At 38.6% G+C, this 24,156-nt stretch overlaps 1 protein-coding gene across 1 annotated transcript in view; it reads right to left on the bottom strand.

Annotated features, from left to right (window-relative positions):
• Window positions 1-22,507, bottom strand: part of MROH2B (maestro heat like repeat family member 2B) — a 70,865-nt gene extending 48,358 nt beyond the window's left edge. Inside the window, exons 1-13 of the mRNA XM_003925897.1 lie at window positions 21,990-22,507; window positions 20,856-20,917; window positions 17,720-17,830; window positions 15,805-15,964; window positions 14,930-15,028; window positions 12,083-12,237; window positions 8,164-8,304; window positions 7,368-7,460; window positions 7,210-7,279; window positions 5,391-5,504; window positions 4,420-4,493; window positions 2,128-2,250; window positions 633-746 (exon numbers count right to left, since the gene is read on the bottom strand). Of these exons, the coding sequence (XP_003925946.1) occupies window positions 633-746; window positions 2,128-2,250; window positions 4,420-4,493; window positions 5,391-5,504; window positions 7,210-7,279; window positions 7,368-7,460; window positions 8,164-8,304; window positions 12,083-12,237; window positions 14,930-15,028; window positions 15,805-15,964; window positions 17,720-17,830; window positions 20,856-20,917; window positions 21,990-22,017 (1,344 nt within the window). The 5' untranslated portion in view covers window positions 22,018-22,507. The remainder of the gene's footprint in view (window positions 1-632; window positions 747-2,127; window positions 2,251-4,419; window positions 4,494-5,390; window positions 5,505-7,209; window positions 7,280-7,367; window positions 7,461-8,163; window positions 8,305-12,082; window positions 12,238-14,929; window positions 15,029-15,804; window positions 15,965-17,719; window positions 17,831-20,855; window positions 20,918-21,989) is intronic.
• Between the last annotated feature and the right edge of the window lie 1,649 nt (window positions 22,508-24,156).

Here is a 24,156-nt window from a genome sequence, read left to right as displayed (position 1 = left end):
GATGAATAGGGGCAGTTTGGCATTGGTTGCATTAAAACCACTACTTATGGCTGGGCATGGTGGCTCATGCTTGTAATATCAGCACTTTGGGAGGCTGAGGTGGGTGGATCATGAGGTCAGGAGTTCGAGACCAGCCTGGCCAACACAGGGAAACCCCGTCTCTACTAAAAATTCAAAAAATAGCTGGGCGTGGTGGTGGGCATCTGTAATCCCAGCTACTCAGGAGGCTGAGGCAGGAGCATCACTTGAACCCAGGAGGTGGAGGTTGTAGTGCACCAAGATTATGCCACTGCACTCCAGCCTGGGCAACATAAAAAATCTTACATCTAAATAGTTCATGACTATATGTGTGTGTGTATATATATATATATATATATATAGTGACTATATATATATATATATATATATAGTCATGAACTATTTAGATGTAAGATTTTTTATGTTAATTAATTCAACATCTGTTTTTGAGGAACCACTATGTGCTGGACACAGTGTTGCAATACGCTTCCTCCAGTCAGAGCATCAGAAAGCTGAGGACATATGGAGCACAAACTCATGTCTTTATTCCTACACATGCTGGGCTTTAAGAAGGTGATCAAAGTAACTATAAGTGGTGACAAAAGATCCCTTACCTGAGGCATTCCAATGACCAGTGGGTCCAGGGTTTTTAAGACCTCAAGGCTTGTTTCTCGGACAGATTCCTCTTCCTTTTCATTCTCATGCAAGTTAGTTTTCACTCCTTTCTCCTTTAAGAAAGATCAAACAGATGACTTGTTAATGACTCCTAAGGTTGGTTCCCTCTGACCTTCCTTGGGTATGTTCTTATACTCTGGAGTAGAGGATGTAGTCACTCAACTTAAGGGGCTCATGGAACTTGGACCTTCAACATCCAATCCCCGTTTGAAAGGGCCCCTTGGAGGTATTAGTTGGAAAACACACCCCTTGCTAAATTAGAGAAACAAAAATTGTGAGGCTCCTTTGCCTGCAGATATCCCCTCCTTTTCTCAGGCCTTTGCAATTTTCTTCAGGGCAAATTTTTCAAAGCATGTTTCTTTGTGGAGTGAACCATGACTTCAGTTGTGACTAATTTGCTAAAATCACTGAGATCATAAGCACATGTTTTTCAGCCTATTTCTCCAAAGAAAGCTGACCTCAGTTGCTGTGGTCTGAATGTTTGTGTTTTCCCAAAATTCATATGTTGAAATCCTAACCCCCAAGGTAATGGTATTAGGAGGTGTGGTCCTTGGAAGGTTAACTAGGTCATAAGAGAAAGGCTCTTATATCTGGAATCCATGCCCTTATGTAGGAGACTCTGGAGAGCTAGCTAGTCCCTTCTACCATGTGAGGACACAGTGAGAAGGCACTATCTGTTAGGAAGCAGGCACTCACTAGACAATCTTTGACTTCCCCACATCTTGAACTGTGGGAAAGGAATACTTGCTGTTTATAAACCACCATTTTATGTTATTTTCCTTTATATATAGTGAGTATGTTTTTAAAGGATTTTAGAAGCATGCTCCATCAGCATACAGCTTTTTCTCATTTATATAACAGATAGATTTCTGTTTGTGTACAGCAAAGGATTAGAACCCTAATAAATTTATTTATGATTTCAGAAGTGTGCTATTTTAGAAATGCACGCCATAGAATTTACTTCATTGCTCCATAGTATTTTGCTATAGAAGCCTGAATGAAGTAAGACATCATTGCAACAAGTATTGATATCTCTTTTGCTTTCTCTGAAGCAATTGAGTCTCTGTGCCCCTCTCCAATCCAAGCCTTTTATGGTGAGGTTAACTTAGGGAAAACTGATTTAACCTATCTTGTATTTATTATAAGTTAGAAGTGATTTTAGCACAAAAAGATCTGCGATAACTAGGGGCTGTAAAAATTATCAATAAAAGTGATAAGACTAAAATATTACTTCAAAATCAGTTATTTCATTGAACTCCAGTCATTTTTAATTTTTTAAAAAATCTTTTTTTTTTTTTTTTTTTTTTTTTACTGTACTCTTGTGACAGATTAAGGACCCTAATCATTTAAAAAAGAAACATAGTTGAGTGGACTGTACTTTTATCACTCAAAAGTGATATCAGTGCATCACTCAAAACTGTAGCCTCTGCATACCAGATTCCTGCTTGACGTCACAAGCTGGGAGAAGACATAATCAATCAATGGCCATCCTTCCCGAGCTTCAATATAGGACTTTTCACACATGCTTTGGATGAGGAGAAGAATAGAATTTCTTACCTAAAGTAAGAACAATGCAATAGCAATATTTTACTATGTTTTGCAGAAGGAAAATTTACCTTCTTTTATTTTATAATCTTAAGGATAATTAAGTGGAAACGTTTTCGAAAAAGGAGCATAAAGTGAATAATATTATTACAGGTTGAGTAATCCTTATCCAAATTGCTTAGGATCAGAAGTGTTCAAATTTTGGATTTTTTTCAGATTTTGAAATGTTTGCATTATACTTACTGGTTGAGCATTCCTAATCTGAAAATCTGAATTCTGAAATGCTACAATGAGCATTTTCTTTGAGCATGACCTTTGAGTGTCATGTTGGTGCTCAAAAAGTTTTCATTTTTGAAGCATATCAGATTTCCTTTGGGTTAGGGATGTTCAACCTGTATAAATAGATGGGACTCAAAGTCACTGATAGGTTATGAGGCACCAGAAATGCTCTCTTTAGCCAAAATCTTTCTCCTTGGCTCCCAAAGACATATTGTCTATCACTGTGTATTATGAATTGTTGGGTAAGTTTGGGCTAAAACACTGCTTCACTTCTAAAATACTCAGTGAAAGATAGTATATTGAACTATGGTCCACAACTGTTTATTCACAATTTCAAAGTCCAAGCAACTATGAAAACTGGAATTTTGTTTCTTAAATTTAGTGCCAACTCATTTGGTGGCAAAACCCAAACTGAACTGTTTTAAAGCTATTTGTAATCTTAATCTATGTTGTGTGGATATGCATATATTTTCTTGCAGAAATAGTCATAGGTTTTGATTGTGGGTTACTGTCAGAGTAATGTTTTTCTAAAAGCTGGAAAATTGTCATTTCTGAAATATATCCGGCCCCAGAAATTAGAGTGAAGTTTTATGAACTTGTATTATAATATACGTAATAATTTGGTTTTAATTTGTTAATATTAGGTTGCTTCTCTGGAGAATAGAAATCTAAGAACCAATCCCTTAGTAACTAGGTCTTTTAAAAGAGAGCGGGAAGAAAAAAATACCCATTTTGAACAGGGAAGCCGAGTTATATGGTGGCCAAAACAATTTGCATAAAAGCACGGAGCAGTCTACCTAGAGAAGAGGTACACCTTTTCTGTTTTTGCCTGGGGAGTTGGCCTTCCTTAAAGATCTTTATTCTATCCCAAACTCTTCTCATAATTCTTTTGTCTTTGTCAATTACAAGCCACGTTGTTTTTGTATAATCACTCTATTGCTTTTATTGCAAAGCTTTTGCTACTTTAAACTTAGTCACTGGCAATCAAAGCTTCTTAAAGGAATTTATTCCTCTTAATTGGCATCTGTTTAGCATTTTATTCCAAATAAAATGTGATTTAAAAAAAATATAATAACTGATAATGCTTCTTGATTTTTTCCCCCAGTATAAGTTCTATAACTTCTAACTAGAACACTTTTTTTTTTTTTTAAGACAGAGTCTTACTCTGTCATCCAGGCTGGAGTGCAGTGGTGCAATCTGGGCTCACTGCAACCTCCACCTTCCGGGCTCAAGTGATTCTTGTGCCTCAGCCTCCTGAGTAGCTGGGATTATAGGCATGAGCTACCACACCTGGCTAATTTTTGTATTTTTAGTAGAGATGGGGTTTCACCAGGTTGACTGGGCCGGTCTCAAGTGATCCACCTGCCTATGCCTCCTAAAGTGCTGGGATTATAGGTGTGAACCACTGTACCTTAGAACATTTAAATCAAATAATCAGAAATATTGAGCAAATTATTATGTGTACAACTTGCTCTAGGTGGTGTCTGGTTGGAAAGTAGGATGTCAATGCTAAGAACATTTAGGGATTATTATTTTCTGGATGAAGATACACTATCTTTATAATTAACAAGTAATTTTAAACTATCTGAAGTGTATTGGCATAGTGAGATAAAGTCTCTTTGTTCTTAGTCTACTCATGTGTCAATTCACTGATTTCCTACAATTATTTTAAATGAGCAAAAATCTTCTTTTCACTGAGATGTCCTTTAGCTGTGTGTACTTTAGGCCTCTACTTTAATGAAGTTTATCTTTTTGGAAAAGATGGAATTCTTTTAAAAATGGAATTGATCACAGAGTTCTTTATGAAATAGTCTCATAAGCAGATCCTTAAAGAATCAAAATCATTTCATTTATTCCTAAAACTACTATTGACAAAATAACAGTTTCTATTAATTCTCTTACTTTGGTACTGAGATCACCCATGGCGATTTTGACTGTTCTTTCTATTGAAATGATGTGATTCCTCAACCTGGGCTCTGAAAGACAGAGGGAGAAATGGAGAGGCCTGACTCAATAGAAGCACAGTATGCTCTAGGGTTGACGAAAAGCTATTAGGATTATGGCACATAATTGCCAAGTCTCTTGTCTTTAACAAGTTACTTTTTTTCAATTCCCTCCCATGCTCTTTGTTTCCAAATCTTTAATGATGTCCAGTGCTCTGTTTCTTATTACATTTGTTCTATTTTGTTTAAAATGTTAGGTTCCATAGTGGATTCACTGTATCATCCCTGATGGATCAGATCTAAATATTGTGAGACAGCTTCATATTCATCTGCTGATTCTTCAGTAAATCAAAGTGCTAACTGAATGATAAAAAGAACTATATTATACTATGCAAAAATGAATTCTTGTATTTTAGCAAAGCTAAGATTCACCAGTCTTATGATGCTCCATTATTTCATATTGTACCAAAAAAATAGTGGCTAATTACAATTAAAAATGCATTCAATTGTAAATGCACTTAATGTTATGAAAATATGTGCTTCCTGGAATTAATAAAATATGACAATTCATTAAATTCTGCTTTTTTCGAAATGTATCAATCTCTAGAGAATTGTGCACCCCCTCCCACCCACCCCTTGTCATTGGACCACTTAATCAACCTATAGGAGCTTCTAATTTCTAACTTTGATTCTCAAAAATGCTACTTATCATTCTCAACTGGGTGTATCCCTACATATTTACGAAAGAAGTAACTAAAAATTCCTGTTGAAAGGGACTGTAGAATGTAGAAGACTGAGAAGAAAGCGTTTAATTTGCACACGATGTTATATAAGCATCCAAAAGACGTAGGACAGTATTAGAGAGTGCATAGACTTCAGTCTGCTTCTTGGCATGAAATAAACCACATTGGCTTCAGCTCTCTTGCTTACCCTCAGCACTGACAGCCGATCTTAACAAAGTCAAGATTCCTATTCGAATGGCTTCATTATTACTTCTTATTTGTTCATCAAAAAATTCCATCAGCTCTGCAGGAGTGGAATGGGCTGCAGGTTCAAGAAATACGAGGGTTGTAAGAACTCATTTTCATCCTAGATGAAGTACTTGTGAATGGGAAGAGGGAAATTCACCATGAAGATTATTCAAGGCACTCTTCACTTGGTAATTTGATTTTATTGTGTCCATGATTCTTTAGTATCACAGATACTAAATTCTGTGATACTGAAGAATCATGGACACAATAAAATCAAATTATATTAAACAAATTTTTTTAAAAAAGGAATTTCCTATTTTTAGGGTTGTCAACTCACCCCAGTTTGGTTCGATCCTAAGAGAGCTTGCTATGCCTAGGCCATTTCTGTCATACCTGTGAATGTGGTCTTATTTAGAAATGAAGGTCTTTGCAGATATAATGAAGTTAAGAAGGTCATTAGAGTGAGCCTGAATTTAATATGACTGGAGTCCTTATGGGAAAAGGAGACGAGATCCAGGGCACAGTAACGCCACGCGAAGATGGAGGGAGAAATGGCAGTGATGCTTCTCCAGGTGTCAGAGCTGCGAGGGTTGAAGCAGGGAGGGGTGAGAAGAGGCCTGGCTGGAGGATCGTGGTTTATTTTAGAAAGTGTCAGGGGTGGCTGGGTGCACTGGCTCATGCCTGTAATCCCAGCACTTTGGAAGCTGAGGCGGGGGGGATCACAAGGTCAGGAGATTGAGACCATCCTGGCCAACACGGTGAAACCCTGTCTCTACCAAAATACAAAAAATTAGCTGGGCATGGTGGTGTGCACCTGTCTGGCTACTTGGAAGGCTGAGGCAGGAGAATTGCATGAACCTGGGAGGTGGAGGTTGCAGTGAGCCAAGATCATGCCACTGCATTCCAGCCTGGAAACAGCAAGACTCCATCTCAAAAAAAAAAAAAAAAAAAAAAAAAAAAAAGAAAGAAAGAAAGAAAAAAGAAAGTATTAGGGGTAAAGTGAATTAGGTAGGTAGGGGTCAGGGAGAAGAGGAAAGTATAGAGACAGAGGGTCTAGTCAGGAGAGAAGTAGAAAGGTATGCATACACATGACAGAACGATATGCAAAGAGGTAGAAGTGATGTGTTTGGGGGAGTGCAGGGGTTCAGGAGGCATTGGATTGCTACTGTCCCTCCTTCTCGGGGACTATATGGGAGCATAGTTTTGTATTCTGACCCTGGGATGTTGGTGCCTCACATGCATCCCACATCAGGCCTTCTGATGAGGTGATGGATGGAGTTGTAACGTAAGGTCAAGAAGAAAAAGAGAGTGAAGGAGGGTGAGAGAGATGGAGTGATTGATGGGTAAAGAGAGGCATAGAGACTACCAGAAGACCAGGAAGAAAAAAGGGTGACTTTGGATGTGATACAGATTCAAATAATCTCAAATACCAAAGGAAAAAAAAGGAATTTCCTATTTTTAGGGTTGTCAACTCACCCCAGTTTTCCTGGGACTTCCCTGGTTTGAGAACTGAAAATTTTATCTCCCTGGACCTATCCCAGTCCTGGGCACCCTGACATGATTGGCCATTCTTCCTGTCCTGGTAAAATATGCCCGGTAAAATACACCCCACAAGTTCCTAGGAGGAACTTGCAGGGAGAGGGGCAGGCACAGAAAACTGTGAGTTAAAAAACTATGTGTGTCAAAGTAGTTAATGTGACGTTTGCCCGCCTTTTACCATTGTCATCATCATCACTTGGGGACATTTTTATTAAAAGCCTTCTGGATGATGATCCTACCTAGAACGAGAAAACAGCTTGAAGCTTCCATTTCATTTTCCTTTACTGGAGGCTCTGGAGCTCGGCAGATCTGAATGGGGGTGGAAATCAGTGGTAGATGTGAAAATCAGAAAACCGACTGAAATTAAAAATCGGAGTTGATAGCATGGTGCTCTTACCTGCTGGAGTAAACTGATAAAGATGGATCTTCTTAAGCTCCTTGGAAGGCCAATGTCATAAAGAACCGCTGCAGTCAGTATTTGTTTTAGGCTCTAAAGTGGAAACTCCCACAGGTTAGTTGGGGGCTGCCAGTGAAGCAGCTGCACAGGATGGGGAAGGCAAATAAATAATTGTGTTTTGAGAGGAAAAGCAAGCTCCTCACCTTCCTGCACTTACAAGTTCTTTTGAATGATTCTTGCCCCTTTCACCTGTGTTCAGTGCCTTAGCAACTTGGAATGAACATACTTTTTATAAAAAAATTTTTTTTTTTGAGATGGAGTCTCGTTCCTTAGCCCAGGCTGGAGTGCAATGGCACCGTCCTGGCTCACTGCAACCTTTGTCTCCTGGGTTTGAATGATTCTCCTGCCTCAGCCTCCTGGATAACTGGGAATTTGAGCACATGCCATCACACCCAGCTAATATTTGCATTTTTAGTAGAGATGGGGTTTCATCATATTGGCCAGTCTAGTCTCGAACTCCTGACCTCAAATAATGCACCTGCCTCGGCCTTCCAAAATGCTGGGATTACAGTCATGAGCCAGTGGGCCAGGCCCAGAATGAACATTCTTAATCTCTCTCTGAAGTTCCCATCATCCAGTGATACAATATTTTTCTTACCTCACATTCCTCGAGAGATATTTAAATTCAGCTGCCCAAAAAGAAATTAAGCTCCTTAGGCTCCTTTGAGACTTAATAGCCTCTGGGTGGGTTGCATATGGGTTCTCTGATTCAGTTCCTTTAGGGTATGGCTCTTACCTGAGTGACATGGAAATCAATCTCTTTGTCTTTATATTGATTCAGGAGCCAGGGCACCTGGCCCAGGGCATATTCACAGAAGTCTTCCCGATGCAGCAGCAGGCTCACCGTGGGCCCGTGAGCCTTAACGATGCTCAAAGTCTGTATAGGCAGCAAACAAATACCCTTTCTGAAACTTCCTTAAAGCTTTTCATAGGTTTTCAGAGTACTAAGAGCTTTAGGTATGCCTCCAAACTTGCCTCATTGCTTTCAGCCAAGAAATAGTTCTTTAAATTCTTTAAAATCTTTAAAAAATATTCAGGTTAAGATGACTGCATGGGACATAGCTATATTTGCATTTACATCTGTATTTATACTGATACTCATTTCAATACTTGCCCTTCTCTCCTATTTTTTTATTTTATTGTAGTGTTTTGAAACAATCTCTGTTGCTAGGCTGGAGTGCAGTGATACGATCTCAGCTCACTGCAACCTCTTCCTCCCAGGTTCAAGCAATTCTCCTGCCTCAGCCTCCTCAGTAGCTGGGATTACAGGTGCCCACCACCATGCCTGGCTAACTTTTGTAATACCAGATTTCATTTTATTTTTTTGAGATGGAACTCTCTTATTTGTTAAATCTCTTTCTAAGAGTCGCTTTCTTTCAGTATATTAAGCAATCTAGAATTTACCTCATCTTAAAGAATCTTCATTGGTTCTACCTCACTTTGATCCCAACTATTACCCCCACCTGATTCTGTTTCTCTTTCCTGCCCTTGGAGCAAAGCTTTTTGAAGGTATGGTCTCTCTCTCTCTCTTTTTTTTTTTTTTTTTTTTGAGATGGAGTCTCTGTAGCACAGGCTGGAGTGCAGTGGCGTGATGATCTCAGCTCACTGCAATTTCCACCTCTTGGGTTCAAGCAATTACCCTGCTGCAGCCTCCTGAGTAGCTAGGAATGCAGGGACACACCACCACGCCTAGCTAATTTTTTGTATTTTAGTAGAGACGGTTTCACCATGTTTGCAAGGATGGTCTTGAGCTCCTGACCTCGTGATCCGCCCGCCTCGGCCTCCCAAAGTGCTGAGATTACAGGTGCGAGCCACCGTGCCCGGCAGAAGGTAAGGTCTTTATTTGCTATCTCTACTTCTAACTTCCCTCTCAATCCACTATAATCTTGCTACCATTCTGTGTGGAAAATCAACAACTTCCAGAGCATGAAATACATAAATGTGATAAACTCTAATTATAAAAATGTAGAAATCACAAATGTTATGATGATGAAGAAGCGATAGTACCATAGTGCCCACGGTAAACACTGTTTCGTATATTTTAGTATATTTTTTATTTATTTGACTTACTGGTATATTTTAGTATGTTTTATTTATTTGACTTTTTTCTATTTTTTCTATGAATTTTAATTTCTTAAAAATTGATGTCATTCTTACAGAGTTCTGTATTCTGCCTTTTCTATCTAATGTTTGATAAATTTTTTGTACCAACTAAATTTTACAACAAATCATCTCAAAACTTAGTGGCTAATGGCAACTATCATTTATTTTATTAAAGACTATGTTTTAGTTGGGTGGTTCTTCCACTACAGATTTCCAAGTAATGGACATTTGTGAAGATTTTTTTTGAGTGCCACACCACTCAGGACTGTAGATCTTTGCTTCTTGAAAACTTCTCTTTTCTAAGCTTCTAAGACTGCATTCTACTTGACTCTCCTATGCTCTTAGCACATTCCCTATTCTCTGTCATGAGTTCTTCTCCCTTGCTTTCCCCTTGATACTGATGCCTTCCAGAGCTCTACTTTTGGTGCTTTCCCACTGTGTATACTCTCTTTAAACAACTCTATCTAAATCCACTTATTTGGTTGTCACTTATGCAATGATACTCAAGTCTATATGTCCAGTTTTTGCTTTTCCTTTTTAACTCCTAACCTGAATATTTTCAAACCTACTAATATTTCCACTTGGCTGTACCATAGGTGTTCAACTCAAAATGTCTACATCAAACCCATTTTGTACTGTCCCACATTTGTAATTCCTTCTCATTTAAATTGACGATCCCAAGATCACCTGAGTCAGAAACCTAGGAAACCATCCCAGGTGCCTCCATTGAAATAAGCATTCAATTCATTCTGGTTATTCTATTCTTCAACATCTGACTCCTCTGATCAGTTCTGTGAACACTATGTCAATTGATCTGTTCACGATTTATGAACTGGAATATTTCTATAGCCTTCTAGCAGGTAGTCTTATCTTAATCCACCCCATACCGCTCTATCTTTAATGTTGATATTAGAATGATTTTTCTACTATGTTACTCAAATCTTTGCTTAGAGCCTTTCAAGAGTTTATTTATTAAAAATAAGTCCAACTTGTATGTAGCATCTCAGGCTCTTCATTATGTCACTAAGACCACCTGTCTGGTTTCATTTCTTTCTGCCTTATATCTTTTTTTCTCTCTTCCCTTCCCCTTCTCCCATCACACTCAGGTGTGCATGCTACCCCATTTTTCTTTTCTTTCTCTTTTTCTTTCTCTTTCTTTCTTTCTTTCTCTTCCTTCCTTCCTTCTTTCTTTCCTTTCTCTTTCTTTTCCTCTTCCTTTCCTTCTTTCTTTCTGTCTGTCTTGCTCTGTCACCAGGCTGGAGTGCAGTGGCACTGGCTCAGCTCACTGCAACCTCTGCCTCCTGAGTTCAAGTGATTCTTGTGCTTCAGCCTCCTGAGTAGCTGGGTTTACAGGCACGTGCCACAACACCCAGCTAATTTTTGTATTTTGAGTAGAGATGGGGTTTCACCATGTTGGCCAGGATGGTCTTGATCTCCTGACCTTGTGATCCGCCCGCCTTGGACTCCCAAAGTGCTGGGATTACAGGCATGAGCCACTATGACTGGCCTAACTACCCCATTTTCAACCTCTGCCTCAGTTAAGTTTTAGTCCCTCTGTAGGGAATGCATCTTCCCTGTGGCGAGCAGCTTCATGGGCTGCAAGGATCAGTTCCAATGCTGCAGCTCACCAGGGCAGTTAAGTGCTTCTCTCTCTGTGCTCCCTTATCACTTTGTGTTCCTTCTGTTCGCTTGCCTGGCTCTTCCTGCGGGAAGCAAGGAGAGTAGTCATTAAACAGTTGCATTCAATTTGTTTTCCAGGTGCCTTGAAGGAAATACTTTGCTGCAGGGTGTTTTTAAAGTTCTGTGTTAACGATTTAACTACCCCAGGATGTTAAAAAATAAATGCCTTAATAGTTTTCAAGTGTTGAAAAGAATCTAAACTTGAGAGAGTTGCTAAGTGTTCAACCTTTTATAATAAAACAATGAAGAGACCTAAATGGGATGTCATTTAGCTTGCCTAAAAAAACTAGAGTAATTAAGCAAGATAAATGGAATACACTTTCAAAACAAGATACATGTGAATGCACTTTGTAGCTTATTCTCAAGGACAAGGCACTGCAGTATTTTGAGCAGCCAAGTATATTCTTTAGATGCTATTTTATTTAATCATGATATTCATGGACACAAGAAGCATCTGTGGACTGCTATTTTTCCTTATTAGTGACTCAGCTCAAATATGAGCTTTAATATATAAAACGTGAAATATCTTTCTTTTTTTTTTCTGTACTCATTTTATGTTATTTATTGTTCTTTCTACATATGGAAGTGTCAGTTTCATGAGTGTGGGATTTTGGTTTATTTATTTACTGCTATAACCTCAGCATCAGGAACAGTGTTTGGCATGTCATGGGGAGTCAGTAAACATTAACTGAAAGAGTAAATATGTAGTAATTTGAAATAGATGGAAAAAAAAAGAAAAAATTGATAAATCTCATAAAATACAACCAATGGTTTCCAAAAAAACTGAGCCTAGTTATCATGTCACAAAGAAAAGAGAAATTTCAACCAGCATATAGAGACATCCAGCCTGAGGCATCCTGAGACCCACTCACCTGCATGGGTGAGGCCAAGGGGACCCACTTCTCCATTATATACCGGAACAGCATGAAGATCTTGTCAGACAGTCGGTTGGCATCCAGTCTGGGATAGGGAAAATCTCTCCAGTGGTTGACATATTTGTAAATGGCTTTGCTAAATTTCTCAAGGGCTGCATTTAAAACACACAACCACAGACAGAAAAATATAAAGATGGACAGACTATAAAATAATTTGAGAAGAGAGTGCTGATGATTAGTAAATATGTAGTAGTCTCTATATGATCTTACGACTGCATCAAATACACATGCAAAAGTGCTCAGCCACAGTAATGAAATGCAAATTAAAAGCATAATGAAACACTACTACATGCTACCCAGAATGTCTAAAATTTAAAGACAGTCAATGGCAAGTGTTAACAAGACTAAGATGCAGCTGATATTCTCACATACTGGTGGTAGAAGTGTGAATTGGTGCAAGCACTTTGGAGAACTCTTTGACACTATCTAACAAAGCTGAATATTCATTCCATTTAACCTAGCTATTCCAGTCTTATATAGTCATTAGATATGTGTACATATGAGCACCAAAAACTTATACAAGAATATGTTCATATGTGCTTTTTGTTTGCTTTGTGCTTTGACAAACAGAATATAGTCTAAATATCTGCTAATAGGTAGAATTCTCTTACTTTCCGTAGACAGGTAATAGAATACAGCAATATGGGCCACAGCTCCACAGAACAACGTGGATGAATCTTAAAAACAGGCAAAGCTAATGCTATTTCAAGTTAGAATTGTGGTTACCCTTTGAAGGTAACATGAGGGGGCTTCTGGGTCCTGATCTCCCACTTCTTGACCTAAGTGGTGGCCACATGGGCAAGTTCACTTTGAAACAACTCATCAACATGTACACTTCTGATTTGCATGATTTTCTGTGTCTATGTTTTACTTTAATAAAATTAAGAAATCTTAGGCCTGCTAAAATACCATTTGGAACATGAATCCGCATATATTTGCATGATATGCATAAAATAATAATTTTTTTCTTCAGCCCTCCTGTGCCACTCATTTTGTTAGATAATAGAGAAAATCCATTAGTCCATTCTTCAGGGACTCCTCACATTCACAAAATACTCTGGAAAAGACTCTGTGCACATTAGCTGTAGAGTTGGCCATTTATTGGCTCATTCAGTCTCTCCAAACTCCTTATGATTTCCTTGAGACGCTCCTGCTACATTTTATCATAATTTATTTCTTGGCATGTGTGTGTGTGTGTGTGTGTGTGTTTCTAACTGACCTGTAAGTAACCTGAAGAAAGGGATGATGTCTTGTTGGTTCATGATATGTGAAGCAGCCAGCACAATTTCTGCTAATTTACTGATAGATCAAATGACTAGGTATGGATGAATGGCTGGATGACTGAATAGCTGGCTGGCTGGATAGCCACTCAGTTTGATACCTTTTCTTTAGTGGCAGTTAGGCAGAAAGTTCCTTTAAAACCAGAGGGCACTTAGCTAATTTTATAACACAGAGAATTCCCTTAGCAATGTTCATGTTTTAGTTTTATTTAATTTTACATTCTTGGTTGTTAATATTAAAAGAAGAAACGCTGTTAGAAGCTCCAAAGTTTATTTGCAGGAGCAGTGTTAGCTATGATAATAAGTAGGAATAGTAAGAAGTATTGGAAGTGGGTTGAGTCTAGTACAGCTGCACAGGTTCCTCAGTGAGACGGTCATAGTTGACAGTCCTGGCTCTGCTATGTGCTGGCTGTGTGACCTGAGGCAATCTGTTGAGACATTCTAAGCCCAATATTCTCACTTGTAAAATGGTGGGAAAAATTGCTACCCATCTAATGTGGTTGCTGTGAGGGTTAAATGAAATAGTAATCTCAAAATATCCAGGGAAGTGTCTAGGCACATAGCAAGTTCTCAATATATATCAGATAAAGATATTACTCTGATGACAGAACTAGAGGAAATGGGAAAAAATGGAATAGAAGAGCCTTGGTGGACTGGTAAAGAGGACATTCTTGACAGTGTGGGCTTTTAAATTACAAAATAGTAGTGTTAGAGTATGTTGGAAGTGGAAAGGAATGTAGCAATCACTTCTTCTGATGTTTTTAGATGTGAAACCAGGGCTGAGAGAAGGGTAGTGTCGCCTGATGGCTCAGTGGCTGAGCAGAGACAAGAGATCAAGTCTCCAGTCTCATCCAAGAAACCTCCCTGTACACTGCAAATGCTACTTCCTGCTAATAACACGCCATGTTCTTCTCTGCAGACTCTTGATATCTGTGATATATTTCACTTTGGGGTAGAAGAGTTTATGACCATAGTTCACTTGCCTATTTTTCTTGATTTTGTGATTGCTTGTATTTTGGTTACTTGTCATTATTACAATATTACATTATAATCAGACGCCAAGATTTAACCTCCCCTAAAATCTGGTAAGTACTAACAACCATTGCCAAGAAAGTGTCGTCCAATTAGAGAAGGAGGTCAGTTGAAATGGAAGTTGTGCAGGGCAGTGAAGATGTCGACTGGGTGGTCCTATAGACCTGGGTTTGAATGCCACCTCTGTATCTCATTGACTGTGCCATCATTTTGGGAATATTCCTTACTTTTCTTAAACCTCAGTGTCTCATCTATACAATGGGCAAATAGTACTTATCTTGCAGAATTGCTGAGGATTGAGTGAGATAATTCTCTGTTGAGGGCTTTCCATGTGGTAGGCACTCAGTAATTGGTAGCTATTATTATTCAAAAGGACAAGATTGGAGTTAAAGAGGAAACGAGACTTTTGGCCAATTTATAAGACAGTTCATAGTCTGGTTTTAAGCAAAGAGGAAATCATCGGGATACCCACCAATACAGAAAGTTCCCTTCATCCTTTCATCCTCAGCCAGCCTGAGCATGGTTTGCATGGTAAGCAGGGTCATCATCATGAAAGGAATACTCTGGGACACTGCGGTGAGGGACAGAGGGGAGAGAGGTGTTATTTATCTTCTCACATTTGGGGTTCTGTGACTCCAAATCAGCAAGAAGCATTTCAGGGCTGTGTGGAGGAAGCAGATGAGGTGTAGTAGAAAGATGTTTCTATAATTCCCCCATCTACACCCCACCTTAATACCAGGCTGTAGCTAGATAATCAAGGAGGGGCTGGTTGAAAATAAGGTTTTAGCTACACAGCCGCCTGTACCTGTTGTTAAGTGGCAATTATTTGGAAGGCAGCTATGCTCACCACTATCCCATGAATGCTGCCGGCAATTGCTTCTTTAGATAATTAATTTATTAATGTCAATCTTTCTCACTAGATCTTTCCTATATCCCTAAAGTATATGTAAACATATGTAACAGGTGTTCCTAAATATCTGTTAAATAAAGTAGTGTAGAAATAAATGGTAGAAATCCCTATTTCACGTAAATGTTTGGTGGTTTTTAGCGTACACCTTACAGAAAATGTGCTTCTGCAAATGCAAAGCTGGATAAAGGAGAAGGTGAGGATGGGAGTCTGGCCAAATTCAGAGCAGTTTGGACTACTGGCTGGGCAGCAGAATCATCTATGCTCATTTTAAACAGCTGCCCACATCCCTCTATCAATATTTCTTGGTACAGAAGAAGGTAGAGCTGTGATAGGCACTCAGTATGTGGTAGCTTCTTCTACCATTTGCTCCCATTTAGCTTTTAGAAAATTAAGAGTTGTCATTTCCCGGGGAAAATGTAGAGAATATTCTCCTATACCATAGCTGATTGCCAATTCAGCCAGGGCAAGCACAACGAATTCATTTGGTAGCTCTAGGATCCTGAAGTTATTTTGTACTTCATACATCACAGAGTTGAAATCATGTGCAGCAAGAGACACCAAAACCTCACCAGCTAGCATTCTGATTTCTCGGAGAATCTGAGGAGAAAAAGAAAAGTAACAATAACAACTAGAAAAAGAGCAGAGTCAATCTACAGAGGGGAACTAGTCAACATAATATTTATGTATGCATTTATTCAGTTTTAAAATTGTAGATTCAGGGTACATGTGCAGATTGGTCACCTGATTCAATCGTGTAATGGTGAGGATTGGGCTTCTAGTGAACCCGAGACTCAAACAGTGAAAGTTGTACCTGACAGGTAATTTTTCAACCTTCACCATCCCTCCCACTTTCTCTTCTTTTGGAGTCTGTGAAAACATCTACTGACCCCCCCAAATCTGCAAGAACCCTATTAAAACCAGTTTTTTTTAAGTGTAATCAAGTTACCCATTCTTTCCCAGCTACTGACAACTACCAAGAATCGTTTGATGTGGTTTTGAAACAGTCCTGTTCTCCCTTTGTCCCTATGCTAGAGGAACATAAACAGTATATCTGCTACTATTTATAGATATACTATTTTTTATGTTTTACAGATATACTATTTATGTTCCTCTAGCGTAGGGACAAAGGGAGAATAGGCTGTTACAAAACCATGGTGAGAGATTCTTGGTAAGTGTCCGTAGTTGGGAAAGCAGAGGTAATTTGAACGCAAAAAAAAAAAAAAAAAAAAAAAATGGTTTTAATAGAGTTCCTGTAAACTTGGAGGTCAGTAGATGTTTTCTTGCTGATTGACCTGGTACCATGAACACAGGACTTACATTTTATGTTTAAGTGATGCAAATTACTGTGGTTGAAAGACTGAAATGAAAAGTGAAATGAAATGGGCTAGGAATTGAGAGCTTTGGTTTTGGAGTTAATTTGGCCTAATTATCTCCAATATTGGTGGTATTGGGAAAGACTTCTGATTTTGGTGATGGTGAGCTAGGTAAATTTGATCAACCTCCCCTGAGGAAAATACAAAACATCCGGGTAAGATGTGAAAAATATATATACATAAAACCATCGGCAAGCTCACAATGTAGAGTGGAATGAATTACTGAGTTGAGGTCTGGAAAAGATTATTGATCTAGAGAGATAAGCCCTGCATTTGAGGCTGTTTTGTTGCATTTTTAAAGCAATAGAGTTCAGGGCCAACCACCAGCAGTGAGACTCTGGCCATCTCACCTCTTGTCTTTTGGGCTAAGACACCAAAGGGCTGTGTTTAGATGAAAGGTTAAATTGGTATTCTCATGAACGACAATCCAATTTTGCATTTTAAGTTGTGACACAGAAATCGTAAGCCCTGAAAGTGATCATAAATTGTTAGTGCCCTTGGCAGGAACAAGTAAAACTTCTTTTTGGAAGAAAAAGCACCATCCTAAGATTCAAATTATTTCTACAAATAATAATTTTTTTGCTATGATGTCTGCCAATCTAAGTAGGTACATAAAGAAGTAAATCATACAGAAGCCAAGCAAACTGGTTTCTAGTTATGTTACTTGTTCTATAAATAGACAGCTGTGCTACTTTGAAAAAAAATGTATCTCTAATCATGAACTGCCTCACCTAAAAGGAGGTCGGATAATATTACTTATAAAGTCATTCTTTTCTTTGACTCAGTTTCCTGATCTGTGAAGGAGTAAATAATAGGCATTATAACAGTATCCAAGTTACCAGAAAGAACAAATGCAAGTGATTTGTGGTCCTGGCAACAGTATAGAAAAGCTTACTGATGTCCACATAGGTGTAGTTGGGTCACTTAAAGACCCTTTTGCTTGCCCTGATGCTGATTCACCATCATGAACCAAACTTACGTTGTTGTCTCTCATGTCCTTAGAAGCATAATAAATCAACTGATGGACAATTGCATCATCCAGGATGTCAGTATTCTGAATAACAGAAGTGAGATGACTGTAAATGTCTTCCTGTGAACAAACAAAGGCATACACAGACTTTTGGGTTGCAAAAATAAAGGAATCAAATGAAGTCATAATGAATTACACCATTAAAGTAAGCAATGTATCTTTACTACACAATGGATTTTATATTGTATATCTTAATTAAGGCTTTCTTTCTCTCTCTCTCTCTCTCTCTCTCTCTCTCTCTCTCTCTTTTTGAGATGTAGTTTTGCTCTTTTTTGCCAGGCTGGAGTGCAGTGGCATTATCTGGGTTCACTGAAACCTCCATCTCCTGGGTTCAAGTGATTCTCCTGCCTAGCCTCCTGAGTAGCTGGGATTACAGGTGTGTGCCATCACACCTGACTAAATTTTATATTTTTAGTAGAGACGAATTTTACCATGTTGGCCAGGCTGGTCTTGAATTCCCGACCTCAAGTGATCTACCTGCCTCGGCCTCCAAAAGTGCTGGGATTATAGGCATGAGCCACCGTGCCTGGACTTAACTGAGGCTTTCTGAACATAACATGCACCTTTAGGAGTCAAAGGCTACAGAGCAAAGTTAATTCTAAAAACTATTTTCTCTTGGCTTCATTTCTATGTCAAGATCTAGTTGAAGGCCAGGGTAGGCTACCTGACATAGTCATGTCTTTTGAAAAGCACTCAGGGGAATGGAAATGCCTGTCAGCCTAAATGCTGCCCTTACTACCAGGGAGTGAGTGTGGTACTAGGGAACACACTGTAACTCCCCAAGAGGCTGCTAACCTATAAAACTGGGTCCTCAGGGACATTTACAGGCCCTTGTTTCATCATACCTCTGCAGACAGAAAGTTGTGGACAACCTTTTAGACAGGGCCTCCAGTTGTGTGACTGGACTAGATGCCCTGTGTGAGGGCTTTTGTAAATCTTTTAGGTGGCTACACGTCCTCTGAAAGATGAAAGAGAGACTGATCTTCTGAAATCTCCAACAGCTTCGACAAGCACCTCCAAGCCCTGCACCCATGCTTAAGTTATTAAATAGCATCCTTTGCATTCCTCCTCAGGGCTGGTCCTTGGGAAATTTGAGAATAACACATAGTTTGTTTTTTTTTTTTGCTTTCTTCCCTGTATTTTCCAAGCCTGCCTAACTATCTCTGTGAGTCCTTTTCTTGCTCCATTTGCTTTCTCTGCTGTCTTCAGGCCTTGTTCTCCGGCAAGGCTAACATTTATGGAGCTCTCACCACGTTCCTGGAACTGCGCCAGACTCATTAGCTGGAGCATTTTATTAATGCTCACAAGTCCCTGTGTTAGATACCACAAATATATTCATTTTATAGATGAGGAAATTGAGTCCCAGTGAACTTAATGTAGTTAGTGTTACATACTGATGCTTTACTTTGAAACCCACAGTCTGAATTTTAGCTGGCACCTTAACCTCTTCGTTATGCTGGCTATTATTATTCTCTAACTTGACTCACCACAACATAATTAGGAAGTGCTTATTAAAAATATGTATTATAGGTTGGGCACGGTGGCTCATGCCCATAATCCCAGCACTTTGGGAGGCTAAGGCCGGTAGATCATGAGGTCAGTAGTTTGAGACCAGCCTGCCTAACATGGAGAAACCCTGTCTCTACTAAGATACAAAGAATCAGCTGGGCATGTTGGTGTGTGCCTGTAATCCCAGCTACTTGGGAGGCTGAAGGAGGAGAATCACTTGAACCTGAGAGGCAGAGGGTTTCAGTGAGCCGAGATCGTGTCATTGCACTCCAGCCTGGGTGACAGTGTGAGACCCCTCTCAAAAAAAAAAAAAAATATATATATATATATATGTAACATGTATAAAAATATATTATACATATGTAATATATGTACAAAGTATAGATAAAAATATATGTATAAAATAAAGATATATACATAATAAAATTTATATATTTTATACATATATAATATTTAGATAAAATATATATTATATATGTTTTACACACATATAGAAACATTTTTATATATAAATATTTATAAATATATATTTTATACATATACATATATATATATATATATATATATTTCTTCTGATCCCCTTACTGGAAATTCTCCTTCAGTGCTTCTGAGATCCAGAGGTGATTCTCCAAATGTTCCCCAATGTTTGATAAATAGTGTTATTTGGGAAAGGTGACTCCTACTGAAAGATTAATGTAATGATTTTCAAGCATACCTAAATGTTTGGATCACTTCCATGAGCTTTAAATGTTCAAGCTTTCCACAGACTGATTCAATCAGGCCCTGATAGTAGGGTCTGGGTGGTGGTATTTTCCCAAAACTCTCTAAGGGATTCTAATATGTAGTCAGGGTTCAGAACCACTGAATTAAGAGATAAAGGTATAGGCACTGCCCTTTGCAAGGAGACAACACTGAATAATGATTAGGAACATTTTTTGGAGTCAGATGGGCTTGCTTTTGGATGTAGTCCTGCTGTTCTCAGTTGGGCAAGTCATGTAGTCTCTGTGTGCCTAATTTTTTCTCAGTTATCAAGTGGAAATAGCAATACCTACCAGATAAAATTGCCCTGAGGAGTGAATATTATACAATACACTGTTGTTTGGAAAATATCTAGCATTCTACTTCCTAGATAAGTGTTCAATGAAGGGCAGTTATTTCTTTTATTTTATAAAAGGTGGTTGAAATGTGAAAAGCCTTCAATTCTTAGATAAACTTATAGCTGTGAAATAGTATTATAGACAAGCAGGGGAGAGCTTTTGCGATTTTTGTAACAACCCTCAAATTATAAAGGAAAACATTCTCATCCACGTTTGTAAGTCTGACATACACCTTTCAACATCTGCCTGTATAAATTTATATTTGCTGTTTTCTAGACATAGATGCTGTGATTCTTGAAATGCTAAATATCATGGTTTAAACATGACAATGACATTCATTACAACTACATTTACTGAAAAATTTAATGCCATATAACAAGCCAGAGAAAAATGAGAAAGTTGAGGCAAAGAAAATATATATAAAATGTTGCAACAACAGGACTGAAAAAGGGAAAGAGATTTTTCTCTATTTTCCCTACCTTGTTAACATTATCTTCCTCGTTCAGCATGCCAAGAGTGAGGTTAATATCCCCAAACATCTCTAAAATGTATAGAAAAATAAGAATTAAAATATGTGCTGAAATGCCCTCCTGTTAATTATTTTATAATCGACACAGAAAGTTCATTCATTCAGCTATCCTCTATCTCTTTCTCTCTCCATTGACAGCTAGCTCTTTCACAGTAAGAAATGTTTTATTCATATCCATGACACATTGAAAATAGCAGATGCTCAGTTATTTTTTTATTTTTTGAAACTGAATTAAATGTGAAAGGGAAGATAAAAGATGCTGGATTTCTATCTATCCCTCCAGGCAAATGGGCACTGCCTTAGCAATTCTCTCTTGCGGGCTTTAGCTCTAAGAGTCAATGAGCTGAATTTCTCACTTCTGACTTGAGCATTAGAAGGCAAGGGTGCAATATAGCTGTTTGTTTTCCACTCAGCTTCCCCTCAATACCTCTCCCATCCCCTTTTTCCACACTCTCTTCAACTCCAACTATTCTCCTGTGCCTGCCAACTCCCTCTTTTGGTTCCATGCTCATGAAGGGCTCCTGTTTTCTGATAATGACCTAAATGTGTTTGATTTGCATTGTCTAGGAATATGTATTTTTGAATAAAGCGCTCTAGAAAACTGGAAAAAAATTAAGTCAAAGGAATTGAGCAATTTCAAGCTACATGGCAAGTTGGTAAGAGAAATGCTTGCGGAGATGAAGATTTCTCATGAACCACCAAGCCAAACAACATACTCCTTTAGAGCAATCTTTTTAGCAAAGCAGAAAGGCAGCCATACCTGGAAATTGGAGGAAATACTTCCAAAAGACTTTTCTAGTATTTAAAATTAAATAACAAATTGATTTTCTTTGATATGTAGCCACTTTCTCCTCAGGTAGACTATAAATTTTACAGCACAACCATCTCTTAGGCTTCTAGTCTATATTGGTCCTTCACAATCAGCATGATTTTATTATTATTTAGCATACCATTTCATAAATCCTTTGAGGTGTATAGACCTCCCACAATGACATACCACCCCCAGCCATCATATATGCTTATAATTCCATGGACACAAAACGCAGGGCAAAGCCTTGACTCCTGTGGATCTGATGATGCTTACCTATGGATTCCTTTGTACCGAGTGTCATGTCTTAGCTGTTTCAGGGTCTCTAAAAGATAGCACTTAAGTATTAGAAATAGTAAGGCTAAAAAAATCAAAGAGGTAGGTTGACAAGTTTCTCATATAAGGTTCACATAAGCCTCTCTAAATGAAAGTTCCTCCTCTGCTTGATTGGCACAATGATCTGGGAGCTTCCAGCGATGGGCTTGCTGTTGAGGTTGATGCTGTATTCTACCACTGTGGCATTTTCTCGAGTCTGAGCTCCTGCTAACCAACAAAATGGCTGCATCTCACCAAATATTGTCCCTTTGGTGACCAGAGTACTTGGGAAAGAAGTAATTAGAGACTGGGACTCAAACCATTGTTGTAGACTGAAGGCGTTCCTCTCCCTAAACTTGGGTCCATTGATCACAAATTCAGGAATGGTTTTCAGCGATCACTTCACTGGCCTGATGTTGGAAAGCATTTATGGTGATCTCGTTGATTGTTATACTTAGTGAAAGTCAGTCACATGAACTGAGCATGCTCAGTGGACAGGGGCAGTTGGATGGAATGTCCAACTGACAACAGGAAAGCGAAACCCTCTCTACCCTCCTCTCCATTAATTCGTCACTGGCATGTTCAGGATCTTGGCCTCACTCCTGGTTCAGGCTTTTCCTCTGTCTCTATGTTTTCTTTTCGTTCTCAAGTTTTTTAAAATCTAGACCAATTTTCCATAATGTTTTCAACTTTTCTAGCATGAAATGAAATCTGATCTCCAACTTTAAATCTGGTCTCCAACTCTTAATCTAAATCTCCAACTCTAAATCTTCAATATATGTCCAGACTCTATGTGATTATGGAGGATGATAGAGAATGGGAAGAGGGTACTGCTAGTCTATAGGGCTAAATGTCAAAGGGGCTGAGAAGGAGAGCTCATGACAATTTTCATCTGCTGCTGCTTTTTTGGCTATCTTATCTTCATTGGCAAAGCTTATTCCAGATTCAAAGGTCAAGTGCTTCCAACTAAACCTTTGAATTCATCATTCTTTTCATAGACATTTTGTGCTGTATCAAAGAGGTTCCCAACATTTTCTGCTTCCAAGTCACCATCACTTTCAGAGTCTTGTCTGCAATTGACTTATCAAGGGATTTACTTGGTATCCTTATTTAAAATGTGAATTTCCAGGCTCCACTTCAGATCCAATAAATTGGAATGAGGGGGCAGCAATCTGTATTTTAAATGTGCACCCCTGTTGATTCTTATGTTCACTAACTTGAAAAGCACTGACCAAAATCCTTGGCCATTCATAGTGGATCAGTAAATAGCAGTTAACTGAAGAGTGTTCATTGTGGTTGGGTAAGGAACTCTTCCCCATTATCATGACTCACTTACTGAAGAATAGGCCAAGGTTGGTGAGTCAGTGAGGTACTGGGGTGATTAGAGGCAGCCTGAAATTCTTAACATAGGGACAAAAAGATGTTAGAAATTATGTGCTCTTAGAATCTTAAAGAACAATATTTAGCAGAATCAATAATAAGAAAGCCATTTGTGGCACATATGCACCATGGAATACTATGCAGCCATAAGAAATGATGAGTTTGTGTCCTTTGTAGGGACATGGATGAATCTGGAAACCATTATTCTCAGCAAACTGACACAAGAACAGAAAATCAAACACCCTGTGTTCTCACTCACAGGCGAGTGTTGAACAATGAGAACACAGGGACACAGGGAGGGGAGCATCACACACTGGGGTCTGTTGCGGGGGGTGGGGTGTGGGAAGGGAGGGGCAGTGGCGGGAGGGTGGGGAGGTAAGGGAGGGATAACATGAGGAGAAATGCCAGATGTGGGTGATGGGAGGATGGAGACAGTAAACCACATTGCTGTGTATGTACCTATACAACAATCCTGCATGATCTGCACAAGTGCTCCAGAACCTAAAGTACAATAAAAAATAAATAAAATAAAATAAAGAAAGCCATTTAGGTAATTGTTACAACCACTTTCTTAATGTTTTTGTGAATGGTGACAAATAATTTTTCTGTATATCTGTATGTAAAGATTTCCTTGATTTTATAGAGATTAGAGAAGTTGAGATAATTAATTTATATTGACATTGTAATTTATTCATTGCTGCAATCAAAACACCACTTTTTGCTAAAATCCTTTCAGACAAAGCAAATT

Source organism: Saimiri boliviensis, chromosome 1, assembly GCF_048565385.1.
Source record: "Saimiri boliviensis isolate mSaiBol1 chromosome 1, mSaiBol1.pri, whole genome shotgun sequence".
NCBI classification, from domain to species: domain Eukaryota; kingdom Metazoa; phylum Chordata; class Mammalia; order Primates; family Cebidae; genus Saimiri; species Saimiri boliviensis.
The sequence above is the reverse complement of the archived record's forward strand: the minus strand, read 5'-3'. Positions and strand labels throughout refer to the sequence as shown.